The 19243-nt window shown below is 41.2% G+C and overlaps 1 protein-coding gene across 1 annotated transcript in view; it reads right to left on the bottom strand.

Moving 5' to 3' along the window:
* Positions 1–19243, bottom strand: part of Rbcn-3A (rabconnectin-3 alpha) — a 122980-nt gene that overhangs the window by 4757 nt on the left and 98980 nt on the right. Inside the window, exons 49-58 of the mRNA XM_084593783.1 lie at positions 17115–17238; positions 16924–16950; positions 14197–14322; positions 13469–13593; positions 8652–8823; positions 7071–7154; positions 5481–5541; positions 4601–4731; positions 3804–3881; positions 1266–1410 (exon numbers count right to left, since the gene is read on the bottom strand). Of these exons, the coding sequence (XP_084449909.1) occupies positions 1266–1410; positions 3804–3881; positions 4601–4731; positions 5481–5541; positions 7071–7154; positions 8652–8823; positions 13469–13593; positions 14197–14322; positions 16924–16950; positions 17115–17238 (1073 nt within the window). The remainder of the gene's footprint in view (positions 1–1265; positions 1411–3803; positions 3882–4600; positions 4732–5480; positions 5542–7070; positions 7155–8651; positions 8824–13468; positions 13594–14196; positions 14323–16923; positions 16951–17114; positions 17239–19243) is intronic.

Raw genomic sequence — 19243 nt, 5'->3', positions numbered from 1 at the left:
GTTATCATCCAAATTACCAAACAGTTACCAAATTAGTGTTGCAACTCCTCAGTGGATTTAGCTCAGTTACAGCTTTACTCCATAAATTGTTTAGTGTGAACTCGCTGGTTTTCTAAGAGTGTGCTCTAGCTAGTGCCATTCTATATTTTTCTGGTCAATTTAGCATATCTTATCGTGCAATCGGGGCACTTTTTCATGCCTACTGGCGAACACAACAAAAAACATATTGGAAAATAGTGGGCTAGGTAGCACGTCTTTGACCATTTTGTTGCTGGCAGATTTTTCCACCTGTAACAAAAAGCATTTCTTGCACTATTTGCACCTGAGAGAACAAAAGAATTGCATAATCCTTATGGTGGTGGTTTCACAGATTTTGATGTGATATTTCAGTTTAAGCCTATTTTTGCAGTTTGATATAAATTTTGTAAATGCTTGTAAAATTTTAGCTAATAGTGATATTTTTTGAAAAACCAGTCAAATGGCTTTGTTGAAGCCTGGGCATGCTATTTAGACCAAAAATTGCTTTCAATAAAAATTATAAATGGCACCTAAAAGCACATCACTGCAGTGCCACCGCGTGCGATCACCGCACTTCACATTATTGCTCATTTTGTATTAATATTCACAAAAGTAACAAATATTAGGGCAAATTCCGACTCTTATTCAGTTCAGCATATTCAGGAGTGACTATTTGTAATCGATTTGTTAGTGGAGCTACACTACTCACATTTTATTTGGTACAAAAAAGAACTGTTCACACACTCCTAGATATAAGGCATGTATATAGTGACAATAACCCCAATGCAGTGGCAAAAGTGGAAATCACATCTTAACAGTTCTCACAACCTAGTTAATATTTCCACAGTGGTTTTCAATATAATGTAATAAAGTACAACTCCTTCCAGCAAGCTAGCATTAAACGGACTTCATGGATATGGGAGATCAGCATTAAAATTCCACGTAACTCCTCTCAAAGCTTTCTTTCTTCATAAGCCAATTTAGGGAAAGTATCAAGTTAGGCTAGGTAGACCTGGCTTTATATTTGCTCCTCTTTTAGTGAGAAGCTCTCTAGCTAGAGCAAGACACAGTTAAGCATCATTACAACCCAGTGCTCCGCAGTTATACTTTGTATTGGCTAAATGGCAAAGAAAGGTTGTTTTATGATTAAGCTCTAGCTTGCAGCAGCGCTCATAGCTACACTATTGTTTTTTTTTTTTTAATTTTCTCCTAACTGATTCATGAACTGCAAGAAAAAGAAAACTCACAGGCCACAAGTGCCTTGCGTTGGGGCAGCAGAGTGTCCCATAAGCAGACGTTGCGGTTCTCAGTCGAGTGTCCGGCTGTGGCAATCAGACTAGATGAGCTTACGAAGGCAAAGTCGCTGGCCTGCTTGGAATGGCATGACGCACTCTAGAAAGAGTCAATAAGCCAGCCAATGAGATGGATCAGTACACAATGACAACTGAAGGCATAGTCTTTGTCAAAAACATATGGCCCAAAGGGTTCGCTTCTGAGCACTCTAACTAAGCCCCTGGAAGCAATAATGGAATATATAGGTATGCATAGAGAATAATGGGGACTAGGTTTGTCGTCTACGGGATTTCGAAGGGTAAAGATGCGTACCGAGCTCCATTAGGAACTTGGAAACAAAACCCTTGGGCCGTATATTTCTGACAAAGACTGTACATGCAGAGAAAGAGAATTTCCCTCACGTCTAAGAATATGTCAAAATGGCACACATCACAGGCAGTGAGCACACAAACATAACTGCAGGTTCACTTCAGAGAAGTAAATAGCAGAGAAGAAATAAAGTTTAAAGTGGAGTAGCATTTAAAGGAATCAGGTTTCTTAAGAGTGCACATCAATCACTAAATTCTACCTATCTGATAAGTACCATTTGTCACTTATCTTTGTGGAAAATAAAAAATGACTACATAATTCATATTGCTGTATATCATCCAGTACTGATCCAGTGTGACTGGCTCTTTATGGACACGCTGATGTTTGTTAAATAGCAAAAGATGCATTTACTGCTGATGAGAAAATCGCATTTAAAAATGAATTTTTTTCCACCTCTACTGAACTTAAACTCGTGAAAAAATTTAAAAAGGTTCTGATTGCCACTCTCAAGTGACCGTGGTGTGACCTAGCTAGTAGACTGTCAGGAAACTCGTCTCAACAATGTCACAGTTTGCTTGATGGCAGTAACTTCATTATAACTTTAATTTCATTTTTTCGAAGGGGTGAGCGAATATTCGAAACTTTGAATAGTTTCCAAATTCTATTTTCTATTTAATTCAATTTGCACTGCAATTTTATCATACACCTACCTGAAACTTCTAAAAATTCAAAAATTAAGAATTTCTAGTTACCGGAACTTTTGTAAAATACAAGTAGGTTCATTTTGCAAGTGAATACGGTAAAGTTAGTGTTAATGTAAATGGTTCTTGTCTGTTTTTTCGAGGCCATTCGATAATTTGAATGTCGGATAACTCAAACTTTTTTTCCGGTCCCATGAAGTTTGAATTCACGAGCTTTTACTGCATTCAAATTAGCTCCCAAAAATTTTAATACCATATTTATTTGAATTTAAGCTGATACTTTTTTAAGTGCATGAGATAAAAAAACTTGCATGCCAATTTTGCTTCGAGCATCACCACATGAAATTCACAATATACAACTCACTGAAACTAGAAATATAGCACGCATGTGGTGCCCCCAGCAAGTCTGATCATAAGATGGCACTGTCGCAATTACTATGAAGTAGCGAATATGAAAGGTACTTGAACGTGCGCGACGCTTTTAGCGCTTAAGTCTAACTACGAATATGCAACAGCTCGGGTTGGTTATTTCGTGTGGTATGACACGCATACCACCTGTGTTTTCTTTTTCTTTCTCTATCCCTAATGTGGGCACCTGCCCGACAGCGTGAAAGCTGTGCTAATCAAAACTGGTACAGACATGATAACAGCACGGCAGGCCAACCCTACCGTGCTCTTGATGTCTGCATCAACAAGCCTTGTAAAGATGAGCTGCTCATGGTTTATATAGACTGTCTCACTGAAATGCACGAGCTAACCTCAATAAGCAGCATCAAGCCTTTGTTGCTAGTAGTGAATGAACTTGATAAAACATACAATTGTTCACTGTACAATCAGAACAATTACGAGGAGATGAGCGACGAGAATCCACTAATGGGGCAAGTTTTCGAGAAGTAAACAGATTTCATTTCAGAGTTCACTCAACTATTATTTTTTATTAATTAATTAATAATTGTTATTAATATTACTGATATTAATTTTATTAATTATTAATTAATTTTGGCCCTTCTATCTTTTTGGTGCAGGCTTAGAATTGGACCTGACCTAGAACTAGAGCACAAATAGAGTATTTGAAAACCGCAAATAATTAGGCTTTCTTGAACTTTTCTGGCCGCGTTTCATAACATTTAATTCGTAATTTAACTTTGCTATATTAGTAAACTATTTTATTCGATTCGCACTGTGTTTTCAACACTTGAATTAGCTTCACACCCACAATTTTGCTATTTGCAAATCCCTTCTAGCTCACGAAAGCTTTGTTCTCAATTAAAGTAGCCCCTGTCATTGGAAAGTGATAAGCTGTCAATACAGGTGAACGTTAATTTGTCCTCAGTGTCCTTTTAAACTATATATTATAAATAAAAACGCACACAAAATAAGTACTTTGTTTTTTGTTTTTCTCCTTTTTCTGAGATACCTGCACACATGGCAAAGCAAGGCATGCAAGCATAGTGCACTTTGCAAATAAAATGAGAGGCTTACGAAAAACGGCTTGGCATTAGTAGCTGTCATGCTGACTTGCCAAAGGCTCAGATTTCCATCGCCATCAGTGACTCCAAACTGAAAAGGAGAAATCGGTCTATCTCCAGTACGACCAGTTATACAGCACAGTAGGACTCAATACTCACAAACAATACCTTCTCATTGGGATTTAGAAAAACTAAGCCCATAACTGAGTGAAAGATCGCAATGAAAAGTGACACATCATCATATATCTTGCATGACCACAAGGCCATTTGCTATAAAAGTGCCAAATACCCACAGAATTATTAACAAATATTTGTGCTAAATTGCTACAAAAGACACACTGAGAAGCCCAGCAGCATGGGAACAATATTCTGGAATATGTGCTGCATATCTGGAACGCTACACTCTGTGTGCTGCACGGCATAATAGAAGCTAAGCTACAAATGTACAGGGGTGGTCAAAAGTTTGCAGGTCACAGCTTCTGCTTTTCGTCGGCATATTCTGGCACTTGAGATCCCATTAAACAATTATTTCAGAGGTTAGAATAATAATACTTCTACCCGCCACAGATATTTTGAGATTTTCTGGGGCGTCGCAGCTCCCCCGACTATATTGCTCAAAAGCAGACCCTGTGGCCTGGGAATTTTTGACTGCCCCTGTACCTTATACAGGCAGGCAAAGCTTTTTGCCATTTCAGTCACTTCTAGTTATGTGGGCAATCATTCCAGTAAGTGCACCTCTATCCTCCACACCAGCACAGAGTTCGAGTGGCACGATGTACAGGATCTGCTTCCATTATGAGAAATGCTTACCTTGTTCCCCTGCTGGTTGAACAACAGGCTGGTCACTTTGGCAAATGTGCCTGCCAGCCTAGGGGTGGACACTGGCTGCGAATGGCCCCACTCCCACAGGCTGACAGAGCCATCCTGGCAGCCAGATAGGTCTGCAACATTGCCCAAAAAGGAACACTCACATCCGAGCAAAGCACGCCCCAACATTCAGCACCAACAAGCAGAAGAAGAAACACAGGTTGTGTGAGCATGCGCCTCACCCGACAAATGGAAGAAATAGGCACGCCTGAACGAGGCAGCCAGGAGGGGGGGGGGGGGGAAGAGAGCCTCCCCCCAGCCCCCTCCCACATGACTTCCTGCATTATTTTCATTTTTTTTTTTTTTGCTGTAACCCAACTTCAGACCACCTTGTTTTCATAAAATTGGCTTCTACCACGATGCTGTAGTAGGAAATTTTAAGTTCATGACACTCACAAAATAGGAAAATAGGCAATAACAATTTGTAATTTAGAGGTGCTTGGCATCACTTTGGTTTTCATAGAACAGTAATAGGCTGGCTTGAGTACCACACTGAGCACAACTTGCTTACTGGTATCGTTCCGCACAAAAATGCGAGCAAGAATACAGATAGAGCAAGCACTTGCACATAAGCAATAAATAATAAAAACAAAACGAAAGTTTTTCTTGGCCTTCCACTGAAAATATATTTCCAGCATCACTGAGAAGAAACTGTTTTCAGTGCTCAATGAATTGCTAGCTGAAATGGATGCTCTAAGTGCCAACTCTAGGCCTTAAACTGAAGCCTTGGACTCAGATTTGTTAAAATATATAACAATGGTTAGCATATAGCTATGATAGGGCATTAATAACACACTTTTCAGACAAAACAAGAGAGACTTACAAAGTGGAAGCACTGGGTGAGAAGCCAGACGTCGAACAGAGTCCACACGATGTCTTTTCAGCTGTAGGGAACGAAATCAGCCGATTGAGTGAGTGACTGATTACAAAACTATGTGCAATACCCTAGCATTTCAGTTTCCAGACCACAGCCAGTTTCAAACCATATGACTAATTCGAATTCAGCACAATAAAACCCAATAGTACACCAAAAAAGTACAAAATACCAACATGGCATGCAACACAACATAGAACAACATAAAGATGCAATAATTTTAATGCAACTGATCTTGAAAGATTAAAAACAGTTTATTTACCAGCATAGCAGTGATTACTTACAATATGTGGTCTAAAGGAGTGGAGACATAAAATTACAGTCGTGTCTTTTTTTTTTTAACGAAGTGCAAAACATCAGTAGACTTCAACTGCGCCACAGAATATAATACAACCTGGTATATAATTTATATTCTATTATTTGCTCGTTTGTTCTTTTTGTTTCAGCAGTAGAATGGTGGCTGTACTGTACTGCGATATAAAAGTAATTTATTTTCTGTTGAATATTTGAGTCTTTCATTATATCCCCAAGTCTCATCTTTTCTATCTCTCCTACGATGATCCCCATTTCATCACCTGCAAACTGTGGCAGGTGGCTCTTCTGTGTACCAACAATGGTAGGTAGCAGGGGCTTCAGAATCAAGCTGTTTTCTTTTTTTTTTTTTTTTTTTCACAGTAAAGTGCTTCTGATAGCACTCCCAATTTGTGGCCCGCTTCCAGAACAGGGAAGTGACAAGAGCAGATGGACAGCACTTGAACCGCCCCATAGGAGCAACCATTCAAGGGCCCCAGGTGAGACGGTGCACGAGGGAGCTTTCTGGAACCACAAAATGTGTTGACAGTGACACAGTTTACCTCAAAGAAAGTAGCCTTTACAGTTCTCACTGAAAGAAGATGCATCAAAATGCAAGACTGGCTGAGCACTGACAGTGCTACATGCTCTACACTCCAGAAAGCGTGACCCTTTAGCATGTGCTAGCCTCCGACATGCTAGCAAAGTGTGAAAAAGAAACCCTCGGAGAAGAAGAGGTAACTGTGACTAGAGGTTCTGAGAGCCACTTTGTTATTATTGCAGGAATGTGCACCAGCCATAGAAACAGAAATTGAGGAGGGTATACAGCAGATATCAAAGTAACAATTCTGCAAGAACCCCTTTCTGATTTTCTTTTATTGCTTTCGAATGAGTAACTATTGGTACTTTTGAGGCCTTGTCATGCAATTTCATTTGCAAATTGCTTTATGATGCAGCCAACTAGAGATTTTAACCATTTCATGCGTGCTGACATCAAGAAAAAAAAAAGAGTTGTCAAGCCTTAAGCAAATCTGCCGCTGGCTTGTTGAGCATGCCGTCACATTCCACGAGCGAAAAAAAGAAAAACAAAAAGTTACACATCAGCAAAAGGACAGCAACTTACAAGCATTCACCATGCAATGACTACAAAAGGAACCAAAGTTGAAAAATGTAAACCAGCAAAAGGTGCGAAGGTAGAGCAGCAAGAAGTAGGACAGCATTTATTGCTGCTATAAACCCGATACTCACCGGTTTGATCATAAGACGGCTTCGTTCGAGGACAATCTGACAGAAGTGGGCATTAGTGCTCCCAGGGAAATTCAGCCCTTTCATCTTTTAGGGCAATTAAATTTCGAAACAACAGAAAAGGGAAGGGTGGAGAAGTCCAAGGTTGTGAAGGTATCATGATTGGGAAAATTAGTATTAGAGGGAGGAAGAAAGGGAAGACAAGACCTAACTGTTAGTCAAACAACAATGTAAATCGCTGGTTAGTTGAAAAGTTATGAGATGCAGCAGCATGTGAATGACTGTTGGTTGACATCACAGCAGCAGCTGCTAAGCTTGATCAGGACCACGTCATTTCTCCACTCCTCATAGCCATGAAACATGCACATGACTATCAAAATACATCTTTCTGTTTGCACCCAAGTCCAAAATTTTTTCGGACACAAAAACACTAGAATAGATGAAAAAAAAAAAAAAAAGCATTTGCTGTGGGACCAGCACATATGATGGAAATGAATAAATTAATTTGTAAAGTCAAGGCATTTTATTGTTTAAATGTACAAGAGTCCATGAGTGTACTGTGAAGGTATCCACAAGGATGCTTGTCAACGTTCTAAAGAAAGGCTAGGTTATTCAACGAGTTGACTGGCTTATTCCTTTACCTTCAATTGTTTTTGTACATATCAAGAAGTTCTGATCAGGCATATCACAACAATCCTTCACATTTTAGCGCGACAGGGTCAACGCCTCTGTTCTCCAGTTAATCTGGTGTCAATGCTGACGTCAGTGTTGAGCAAAAAATCACAGGCATGTCTTTGGAAGATGGTAGTTGGTAGATGACATGGCTGGCAACTGAATGACTGGTGGGTTGTGTGACATTATGAGTCTACATGATATGCACGAGATGGCAGGAGCTGCTAACTTTGACAGCTCATTTGAGATGGGGATCGAACGCTACTCCAAGACCACACAGGCATATTTGCGTGAAAGTGTGCAAGAATCTGTAATAACAGCCATTGGTGGGAGCCATTACCGCTTAAAGGCAGAGCTTAAGTGTCCTCCAAGACTTAACAGCACAGCACACTTGGATGCTTAGGCAATATACCTCTCATTCCATTTTAAACTCTACTTTACAAATGCTACACATAGATAAATTTGAGAAATAGCCTTGTATAGGAATACACTAAAATGAGTTCCCAATGCGGTTTTCTGTTGTGAAGTCGACTGAACCATAAGACAGTAAAGGCTCTTTGATCGCGCTCCATGGCCTTCATATGCCGGTACTATAACGCATTGCTAAAGAAGAGACTATGTCAACACATCTGCACTCAAAAGAAATAATGTAATTTTAGCAAGGCTAGCTAAGCTTTGTAGGAGAAAGGAATGTGCATAAATAACAATTACTTAATTTGATTTAACCAGCAAGTCAACAAGCAAGGCAACATACTCATCGTTAGAATTGTGCCCTCTACTGCCCACTTTTAGCTGAAATGAACATACTATTTCCATGCTTCCTGAAGCAATACTTTGAGGGGCACAGCAACAAATGCAGCCATAGGTGTGGCAATGCCAGAATACAAGTGAAAGTGGGTGCTCGAAACCTACCATGGTGGTTGCCCTGCCCGTCTGTGCAGCTAGTGGGGGAGGATTGGCGCTGGTGGGGCTGGTGAATGCCGATGCAGTGGGCATAGCCAGCCCGGCAGAGGTATTGTGCCGATCCAGAGGGTGCTGCACCACCAGGAAGTCAAGTGCTTGGCCAGCTGCTGGCTCAGGAGGCCTGCATCATTGAAACAGAACACTGTATCATGATGCACTGCAAGCATACACTGCTCGTGTAGACCAGGTGCAAAAAAGTGCAAAACATGTCACTGAAAGTGTCACTGCAAAGGAGGGATTCTTTCACCTTCCAGTGACGTGCAATGATGATAGTAGCACCTCACGTGGCTTTGATTCGTACGTATGTAGACAGTGTATTTTGGCTTAAATAATGACAGACCCCTCATACTTGTTGCAACTTCTATACGGTCGCTGAGAATTCAACTGTGCTGATAACACTAATATGACAGCAAATTATATGACACTCAACATGTAGGCTGGGATGGGGACAGGAAGGCACCCACTCCTTTATAAATGTCATCTTTCCTTCCCTCCACAGCTGTTGCAGTGGGAAATGAACTTTGTCTTCACACCGTGTCACAGCCGTGAATTCTCCAAGCTTTGAAACTTGCAGGCGAGGCAGTGAGCGTCTCATCGATGTGCAAGTGTATAGCAGTATACAACTGGTAGTGTGGGGTGCTTGCAATGCAGCATGCTATGCGCAGAATTGCTCACTAGCTGAAGCCATGCTTTTGCAGCATGATCTATGGGCTGAACAAACCCTACATGGATGACTCTTCACAGGATTTTGCACGCCAGATTTTGAAATATCCTAATTATGCCACAAGATAAGCGGTGACACACAATACTAGTACCTATGGAACGTTAGTGTGCAGTATAAGATATGCTTGATTTTGCAGATATTTTGAGATGTGCAAGATTGAATCAACAAAAGTTTGGGTGTGTGTGCATATGAGCATGCAATGCACACTCTGCCCCTCTATTCACACACTGTATGTAATGGCGAAGCGAGCGGAAATGTCAGCAACCTCAAATATTGCCCCAACAGTGAACTGCCATCTTGGTTAACCAGATAGAAGACAAGCAACAATAATGAAATCTGGCTTCCCCACAAGTTTATGCCTCATATGTCTTAAAATGCAAACATTATATTGACTGTCACAACATGCTGTGTCAGAACAATCACTATAGTACTTGTCACAAACTGCAGAATTAGTGTGATGCATATGGGACCATTACTAATCGAAGTTTTAGTCTTAAGGTACTTGCTCCAGATGCAATCCCGGGACTATAACTGCATTTATGTGTCTTTCATTGGGGTGGTTTCTAAATGAAGCATGCCAGAAAGACCAAAGAGAAATGTAATCTCAAAAAGTAACTAAGAATCTGAAGGTGTAAACAAGCCTCAATTCTGACAAAGCAAAGAAACATTGACATGAGCCTTGTACCGAGAAAAAACATCAAGGGCCCTCCAAGGTACACAAGTTAGGGGGAACAGGTACAGTACATGTATTCATTCGCATCATTAGGAAACACCAACAGCAACATAAAAAGGCATACAAGCCAACAGTGAGAGGTGTGTGCAAGGTATTGGTGATTTGATTGGTCTAATATGGCCAAGTTACACAGAACTGCTTTTTGAAGTCAACCTACCTAACAAAAGTTCGTGATAAATCGCACTTGTTCTTTGACGGTGACAGCATTATGCAAGCCAGCCTCTCTCTCAGGTGGCAAACTAATGAAATAAGAGGCGCTGGTGTTAAAGCACCTCTCACTCATAGCAGCAGTGCATGTCTCGTGACTTTACTGTTTTTGCTCCGTGCCCGCGGCGGGCTAACCGAACGCAACACCGGCCTGTAGTGTTTCACTTTAGTGGTGTCTAAAGGTGATTTTCAGAAAAATTAACATTAAAAATTCCGCCGACCTGTTTAACTGCGAGATGTAAGGTGGCTTTGGATGGTCAGTGGGAAGTACGAGCCCTGTGACGGTGCCTGTTTCCATCAGTATACATGACCCGAAATCCATGCATCAAAAAGAGCAGTTAATTGTATGCAAATTAGCCATGCCAGAAATGCAAAATGCACACAGTTTTCGCTGCTGGTTCACACAGGCAGTCGCTCCCTTGGATGGTCAGTAGGTAGTGTGAAAGCAACACCCAGTTATATAACCTCAGGGGAATACCAGCGGCATTCACACACTGTGGAATCTGGAACACAGCTGTGCAGGTTTGCGGTTTGCCTATGACCATTCTGGCCGGAATCGATCATGTAAGTCTGGGTGCAGCACCGCCTGTGTTTTTATTTTGGTTGACATTGTGAAATGGTTACAATTTGTCGCTTAGTTTCAAGCAAGCCACGATGCACTGTGGTGTACTACAAAACAAAGTGCGGGTGACGGTACAAAGCTTCCAAGAAAGGTCGCTCTCACAAGACAGCTTTCCTGCAGTTCCCAATTGTGCTGCGTCGAAGCCACGCTTTTTTTGCAAATAAGCATGTTAGGTAATTCTCTCTTTCACAGTGCCAAAAGTGCACTAAACGAATTAACGAAATTACATGTGAAAGGATTTATCTTAAGCGGACTTTTTTCTTTAGATTGGGTTCTACAGGAAACCAACCAACGATCTCACATTATTCATCTTATATGAGAATTCATCTTAACAGTAGTCAACTGTATAATGAAATATTATAATGCAGATTCTCCCAGTAAATGAATTACAAAGCACCATATCACTTTACAGATGTTTAGATGTGTGCTTAGCAATGTCTTATTAAACAGCACACAGTAGGGGAATGAGGGGCTTATTGACATAGATACGAAGGAAGGAATAGCCACCAAATAAAAGGAATAATACTAGTAGAATGTTTCCTTCTTAATTTACGGTAGTGATCAAAGTGACATTATTAGCATATAAATTAATACTGTTGTCATTTCATGTTTTGGTTTGGTTTGTGGCGTTTAATGTTCCAAAGCAACTCAAGTTATGAGGGATGCCACAGTGGATCGTGCTGCACATGGGAACCAAACCCACCATCTCAGATTTCAGCGGTTGTGGTCTGAATTAAAGAATCTAACAAACAGCCCCTCATGTTTAAGTAGGCCTTTCAAGACAAAGCAAATCATACATGTAGGCTGGGTGCTTGATAGCTGCACTATCATGGTCCCGCACGTGTTCCACTATTGTGGAAACTCCCTGTTCCCATGCTCCCGCTGTATTGATAGTACATACCAGAAAACTACATCCATGCAGCAGATCTCCTAAGAGAAAAGTTTTGCAGCACAACTTTGCTGGTCACGTTTGAACGTGCTGGCAAATTACTCAGGCAACAGAGCAAACAACATGGTTCTGTGTGCTTCGATCCTTCATGGGCTACACGCCCCCACTCTCCCCTCCTTCCATCAGTCTAGAGCTAATTCATGAAAATCGCCAATACCTATAAGGTGAATTAGATGCCTAACTTCTGCCAGTTGCAACAACACCCACATTCACCATGCTCCACCCAGTAGTACTTATGTGCAGTGCAGGATAGCATAGGGAAAGTGTGTCACATGGTGCAGGACAGTGCACGGATCTCACAGTTTCAGTGGTCGTTTGTGCTGGCAAGTGTAAGTGGAACGACCGCTCACTTTCCATCTGCAAACAAATAGCATAGAAGGTGCAGAAAAATGGAAAATAAACCTTAATGCTTAAGTGCACACAAGTATAACGTGAAAAAAAAAAAAAGCAAGTTTATGCGAGAACTTTGCAAAAGCCAGGACCTTAAGATTAAGAATGATACTTGTTCAGCCTAGACGACAAGTAGCTTCCCAGAAAACTACAGAACAAGGGAGTGGGGACAGCATGTAATATTCCCATATTCCCTGGTGCAAGTCTTAAATATATCATTTATAACAATTTGAATCAGATCATTCCAGCAGTCCGATAACGCCAGCTACAACAAATGCGTGCTAACACTATGGATGCTTCAACAACTCCAGAAGCCAACTCCAACTTCGTGGTGTGGTATCATCAGGGACAAAGGATATGCAAATTGGACATTTCAAACATGAACACCAGAGTGAAACATTCTTGATACAGGAAGATTAAATTCCAAAATCGTTATTTACTGCTTCGAAAGGCTCATGACTACCCCTTGAAAATTATTATGAACATTACAGAATTTTCGCTCCTTCATGTACAATTCTTTCCTTCCGTCAGGGTTTGCACCTTTGTATTGGTGTTTGCCCCTTTTCCATCTGCAATCAAGTTTTTGCTAAAGCATAGGTGTTGATGATACTGATGCTACTACTCTGGTATTAACATAAAATTTTATTAGGTGCAACTGGACTGTGCCATAAGGCTTTGCAAGCCCAAAAGATACTAATCGTAGAGCCTCTTCGTTTCCTTGTTTTCTCTGCCTTTGTTTGCTGGAAGCTACATGGACATTCCAGGTTCAGTATAAGCACCAGCACTAATTCAGCATGTGTGACACAATGTTGGGCGAGCCACGAGGTCCTTCCTCACAATGGTGACAAATGCAATGGCTACTAGCGGCATCAAAAGTAGTATCCAAGCTCCACTTGGAATTCAGTACATGGCATACATTTGGTATACAGAAAATATGAAACATTAGGTGCGTTAAAGCTCACAATCCATTTATTTATCAGTTAAATATTACTGTCCTTCCCATTTTTTTGTTATCGTGTGTGATGCTTTGTGCATCACAGTCTCACGAGTATACTACCTCTTTATTTAAACACAAAATAAATTAACAAAGGTTATTTTCTCATTGTTGATATGCGTGAAAAAATACTAATGGCTCGCTAACCTGTTCAAGTTCAGAATATCAAATTCTGCCTCGTCATCAAGCCATGGTGCCGGTTCCAGCAGGGCTGAGATGTCAAGTTCCTGCAACTCCTTTGGTGTAGCCAGGGACAGAATTCCCTCATTTGCCTGCACAGAAAGAAATAAGTTACTCCGACAATAAAAGACAGCTTCTTAAAAAAAAAAAAAAAAGACAACAGCAACATCAAAAAAGATAAAAACATGTAATTGGCCCAACAAAGCACAATGGTAGGTTTATGGGGGCGTTTACAAGGCACCCTCACGACAAACCTTGAAGTCTCTGTGCAAAAAAGCACAAGAAGTGCACACAAAAAAGAAGACAACCTGAATATGCGTGACTCAAAAAACTGCATCATAATGTGGAGGTTAAAGTAACCATGACACAGAGAAAAGGAAGCTTTCACACTTGTTTAGGTGAATAAAAATGTGTAGCCTATTAAAATTAACAGACTTCAATCTTTCTGGCTTCTGATAAACCATATGCCTTTCAAGTTATTGTTGCTGCTATAAGCAGCCATAATTATTACTTGGTGTTTGCTACCTTTAAAAAAAAAAGTATAATAAAGAAAAAGAAAAGGAAACACACCATATGTGCTATCATGCTGTTATAAAGCAGAGGGATCCATTGAGTGATACACTGAGTGATCCATTAAGTGATCCATCGAATAGGCAATGAAAGACATTCAAGAAAGATCACAGATGCAGAGGCACCTGGCTGATGCAGAAAGCTGATATGCTCTCCTGGTCCTTGTGAATGATGCGGACGGGGTCTGGTACAGCGCCGTCAATTGAATGGTCATCTCCTTCACCTCCAGGAGCAGCGCCCACAACTCCTTCCTGAAAGATCAGGAAGCCCTCGTCTGACCGCAGCTCCACATGAACAATGGCAGGGGCACAGGAGCTTCTAGGTCCAAGAAAAGTAATTTATTTCTGCAGCAGTTTCAGCTCATGCCACAAAGATTAAGCAAACAGAACGTAGAATGTAACCTACAAGTCCTCTTCATTATTGTCGCAAAAGCGATACTACGCCAGCCAGCTTGGCTCGTCGCATATGCTCGTATGCCGTAGCTGCAAATGGCAGGAGTTGCCAACTTAGGTCTCTTGTTTTACATGGGACGGTTATGTCAGAATCAGCCTGCCAGGACCCTGGCATTCACGTTACCCCAATAGGCCACTAAGACACGTTCGTACGGCTTGATTAAAGCGGGGCTTTGTATGTGGGCTGGTAGCCTACGCTATCGCGTCATACCCTTAAACGTGGAGCTTAAGTGTCCCCCGTACTTAGATGCAATAAACACCTTTACCACTATACCAACTAAAACGCCGGTGAACTTTGATGTGTTCAATAGAACACGCTCCAACAGATGGCGCTGCCGTCGATGCCACTGCCGTCGCTGTGTAAAATTGTGTGAGATGAGGATCGTAGTAACCGGGGTGTATATATATATCTCCCCAGGTCAGCGTTGAAACTACTTTGGACGTTCTGGCTACTGGAATGCCTATCCGAACTGAAAAGGAGTTGGTTGTCGTGACGAAGGACTTTAATAATTAAAGACAAGAACTCCACTTTTGTTCAAGCTGCAGAGGAGCGGTTTCTACTTGAGTTGAACCAGCACCAACCTCAAATCACCACACATTGGGGAAGCAGTTTAGACAGAGTTACACAGAGCCTCGGCAGATACACAGCACGTCGTCAGCAGGGAGGAAACCAAGCCCCACTACTTCACTGATCATCGCAGTGTCATCATTGGTATAAAGAATAAAAGTCTAGTCATTACCTGAACAGTTTGTCTAGTCTAAACAATAGAACTAAACCAAATGCTTAACCACAAGCGTAGCCATGCAGCCGTTGCTTTTGCAGTTCAACTAGGGTTAATCAAAGCTAAACTACAACCAACTTTTTATCATTACTCAGGAGTAATGCAATATATATATATATATATATATATATATATATATATGTGACTATTGCTCCCGTAAGACACTTCAGGTTTCACTAAGTAATTAGAGCTGAAACTTTGTTGCTTGCGCACCTATGCATGTTCTTTTGGCGCCAACAGTCATAAAACTGCATTCTGGCAGCAAGAAATGTACATTTACTATTCTCGCTTCAACGTTTAGGACCTTTCTCATTAGTATTTACCTTTAATATCTGCAAACTCCCCTTCTCATATTCTCTCCTGAATTAGTTTATGTATAGGTCTGTACCTCATATGATTTTCTCCATTTTGTTCAAGTCTGTTCTTCTCTTAAATGCTTACCTATTCTATATTGATACACGAGTGGGTTTTTGTTTTATTTTGCACCCTCGCTTCCTGTAAAACACCATCTCACATAATACTCCCATTTGGAGCATGCAAGTATTTTGCAGAAGCATATAAATGACAAAAATAGGCACACAGTCCCTGGGAAAAAAACCTGCGAAGATGCTAGTACTATTTACAAAGATGACTGGCCATGGTTCCGATGGCATATCAGGCAGAAAACAAGTAAAAAATATGAAAGCAAGTCAAAGTTAGTGACACCATTTTGCACAGCTTACTTTTGGCTGCTGCACATGGACCTGTTCAGGAACAAGCAAAGCATAATGAAGGAACTTGCCTTTAATGTAATGCTTGAACAAGACTGACGTAAATGCTCATTAACAGAAGTAATTCATGCCATTTGTTGCAAACGAAATTCACTCTGGAGAAACTCCCAACTTTACCAACTTTCTCCAGAGGCAAGAAAGTGGCAAAGGTAGCACTCTTAATCGCTTCATGATCCTTCAAAGTGGGCCGTTTTATTTCTGAATGTTAGGCTACAAAATTTGTATGTTTAGTGTATAACCAAGATTTTTCTGCACAGCTTGAGAACAAATTTTGGAATGGCTAGGCTACCTGATCATTCTCCTTAAAGCAAAGGTGAAACATAGGTACAAGATAGAGGAATAAAAAAAAGCACAACCTGTAACCAAGCCACATGCCTCTTTTAATACCATTCTGTGCTATACGTTTAGTTTTGTTGATTGTGGTTAAAGCTGGCATTTATAAAACAATTTACATGAAAAAGTAAGGCATGCCTATAAACCATGCATCAGCTGGATTTGATGAGCTGAGAACCACAGGCCCAGTCAGAGCTGTTCATGCCCACTTTTCCTTATTTCCCTGTTATTAAATGACCCAAATGCTGCGTCTAGGAGCAAGCACCGCCATCACATCGAACCCTTCAGAAACAGCTTCCAGCTCCTTCAATACACAGACAAGTGTATTCGGAAGTACATAATGCTGCTCTATGCGTATCTTTGGAAGTGCATTTTTCCACTATATGACATATTAGTTTAATCAGAAATGATAAAACATTGTCTTTTTTTATTAACGCAAGATGAAACACACGAGCATGGTAAAAGAAAGAAATAATCTACATCCCCATGAGTAACCTCGTTTAATTCTTACTTACTTTAGCTGGCTGTGCTTGAACTGGCATCTGTCAAGAAGGAGCAAAGGAGAATGAAAAACATCTAAACTATACAAATAAAATCGGATGCCAGACAGGCCTCATACATGGAAAAATATTGGAGTAGCTCAAAACATGCTTAGTGCTAACTGCCCTACTCCTGAGTAAAGCTGCTGGCCAGTGTTAGCACTCACATCAGGCAATGGTGCCGCCTTGTGAGAGAAGAGATATCGAATGAATAGGTCCTGGACTCCTTCCTGCCGCACCAGGTAGTTCCACAACCTGCGGGCTGGAGGTGCTGCAGGATGCTTGCTCCTGCTGCACATGAGATTCGGTAAAATGCAAATGAGAAACTTAGGGGGGGGGGGAGGGCACCTGTAACAAATTTACTGCACAAGTTTCAATAAATCCATGTGACAACATGAAGCAGAAAGCATCTATAGGTTACGTTTCACTTGTGTTTAGAGATACTGCTCAAATGGTGCATAGAAGGAAGCTTACAAACTTTCAAGTACATGGAAAAGAATAAGTATCTGATAATACACAAAAAACCATCTGGCTGCATTTGACATACTATACTATTAAACATTCACCAATCATATTGTTCACGGGAAAAAGCCCTTCACAGCACATAAAAGCACTGAAGCACTTGCCACACAAGACACAGGACAAAGGCAGACAGGACGTCGAGGTACAGACTGCCGGCGATGGACTTGGCCAGCGAGCACGCACTACACACATGCACACACACACACTCCGTCCAAATCGTCATCGCTCATACAGCTCGTAGCAATATATAAGCAGACAGCTGACCTCAAAGCTGTATTGTCCCTTTCAGGATACCTCGAGAAGCTTACAGCCCTGTACTGTCTCAGTTTCATGCCAATTTCTGAAATGTCACTGCCCTACTTAGGGTTCTGGTATGCAAAACCTGCTTTTGCATATCTGAAGAGCATTTCCCAATAGGCAACCAAATAATAACACTGTAGACGAGCTCTGCCAAACTGCAAAGCTACTCACCAGGTTTACACTTAGATTTCCACCTAAAAGTTATATTTTCCACGCAAAAGCAATAAATATGCCGACAATTTGGCCATACAGCCAAATATGAAATCAAGTATACCAATGCCAGGGGCAAGGCAAATTAAGGAAGAAAAAGCCAGGCTTTTTGAACTCCCTTGGGCAAACATGACACAGTGACAGGCGTGGTGTACTGCAACTTCCACCCCATGATAACCGCCACTCCAAAGCCCAAATGCACCCCATGATCACATGAACACATTCTTGAGAGAGTGCACTCCTCTGCCCACATGCTTCCTATGGCTCAAAGGCTGTCAATATTCATGTTGTCTTCCGTGCTACAGCATGTATGTTAAGGAATATGTACAATGATGCAAGTAAATGTCTACTATTCTCTTTGATCGGCAAGGAAAGATAGGAGTTTTTGGTAACTGCATCGGACGACACCAAAGTGATACCAATGGTAATGCCAATATTGGCACCATACACACCAAGGAAATGTTTGATCTGTAGAGAGTCCCTCAGACAGCAAATGCTGCAGAAGCAGAAATTCAGGGTGCGAGAACAGTCCTATTTATTGCTAAGATGTCACACCAGTCATGCACATTCCTCGCATCCACAGTTCTCCCATTGCCATCTGGCAAATATTTCATATTCATAGTGACAGCTGGTGTCGCAGCCTATCTCTGCAAAAAAAAAAAACATGCAAAATTTTCCTCCTTTTTTATTTTATTGCATTTAATGGCATGGTTCAATTGGCTTAGAACAGGGCAGTGAATATTTCAAACAAGCACTACCAAACAAGTCTGCAGAAGCCTAACTCAAATGTAACTAGGATGGTTTGGAAGCCGCAGTAAGATAATAGCTAATCAAGCTCATTGCTCTAGTTATGACATTATCCAAAGGATAATTTCCCAAGGTAAAATGTAATTCAAACAAGGGGATAACTACAGTTAACATCCACCAGAGTGCTGCTATTGAGGCAACAAAAAAACCTTTTGGTTTGGTTTGGTTTGGTTTAGTTTATAGGGTTCAACGTCCCAAAGAGACTTGAGCTGTGAAAGACACTGTAGTGGAGGGCTCTGGAAATTTCTACCATCACGGGTTCTTTAACATGCACTGACATCAGCCGCCTTTCTTTTCGCCCCCATCGAAAAACTGATGCCGCAACCAGGATTCGATCCCGCACCTTTGGCTACAGCAGTCAAGCACCCCAACCACTGCGCCACTGCGGTGGGGCTACCAAGGAATCTATACGTATTTTTCAGGTCTAGATAGTTCTAGAAAAGTCAAGTCTAGTTGT

Source organism: Amblyomma maculatum, chromosome 2, assembly GCF_055883805.1.
Source record: "Amblyomma maculatum isolate TAMU_Amacu chromosome 2, ASM5588380v1, whole genome shotgun sequence".
Classification (NCBI taxonomy): Eukaryota; Metazoa; Arthropoda; class Arachnida; order Ixodida; family Ixodidae; genus Amblyomma; species Amblyomma maculatum.
This window is presented reverse-complemented; position numbering and strand designations above follow the sequence as displayed.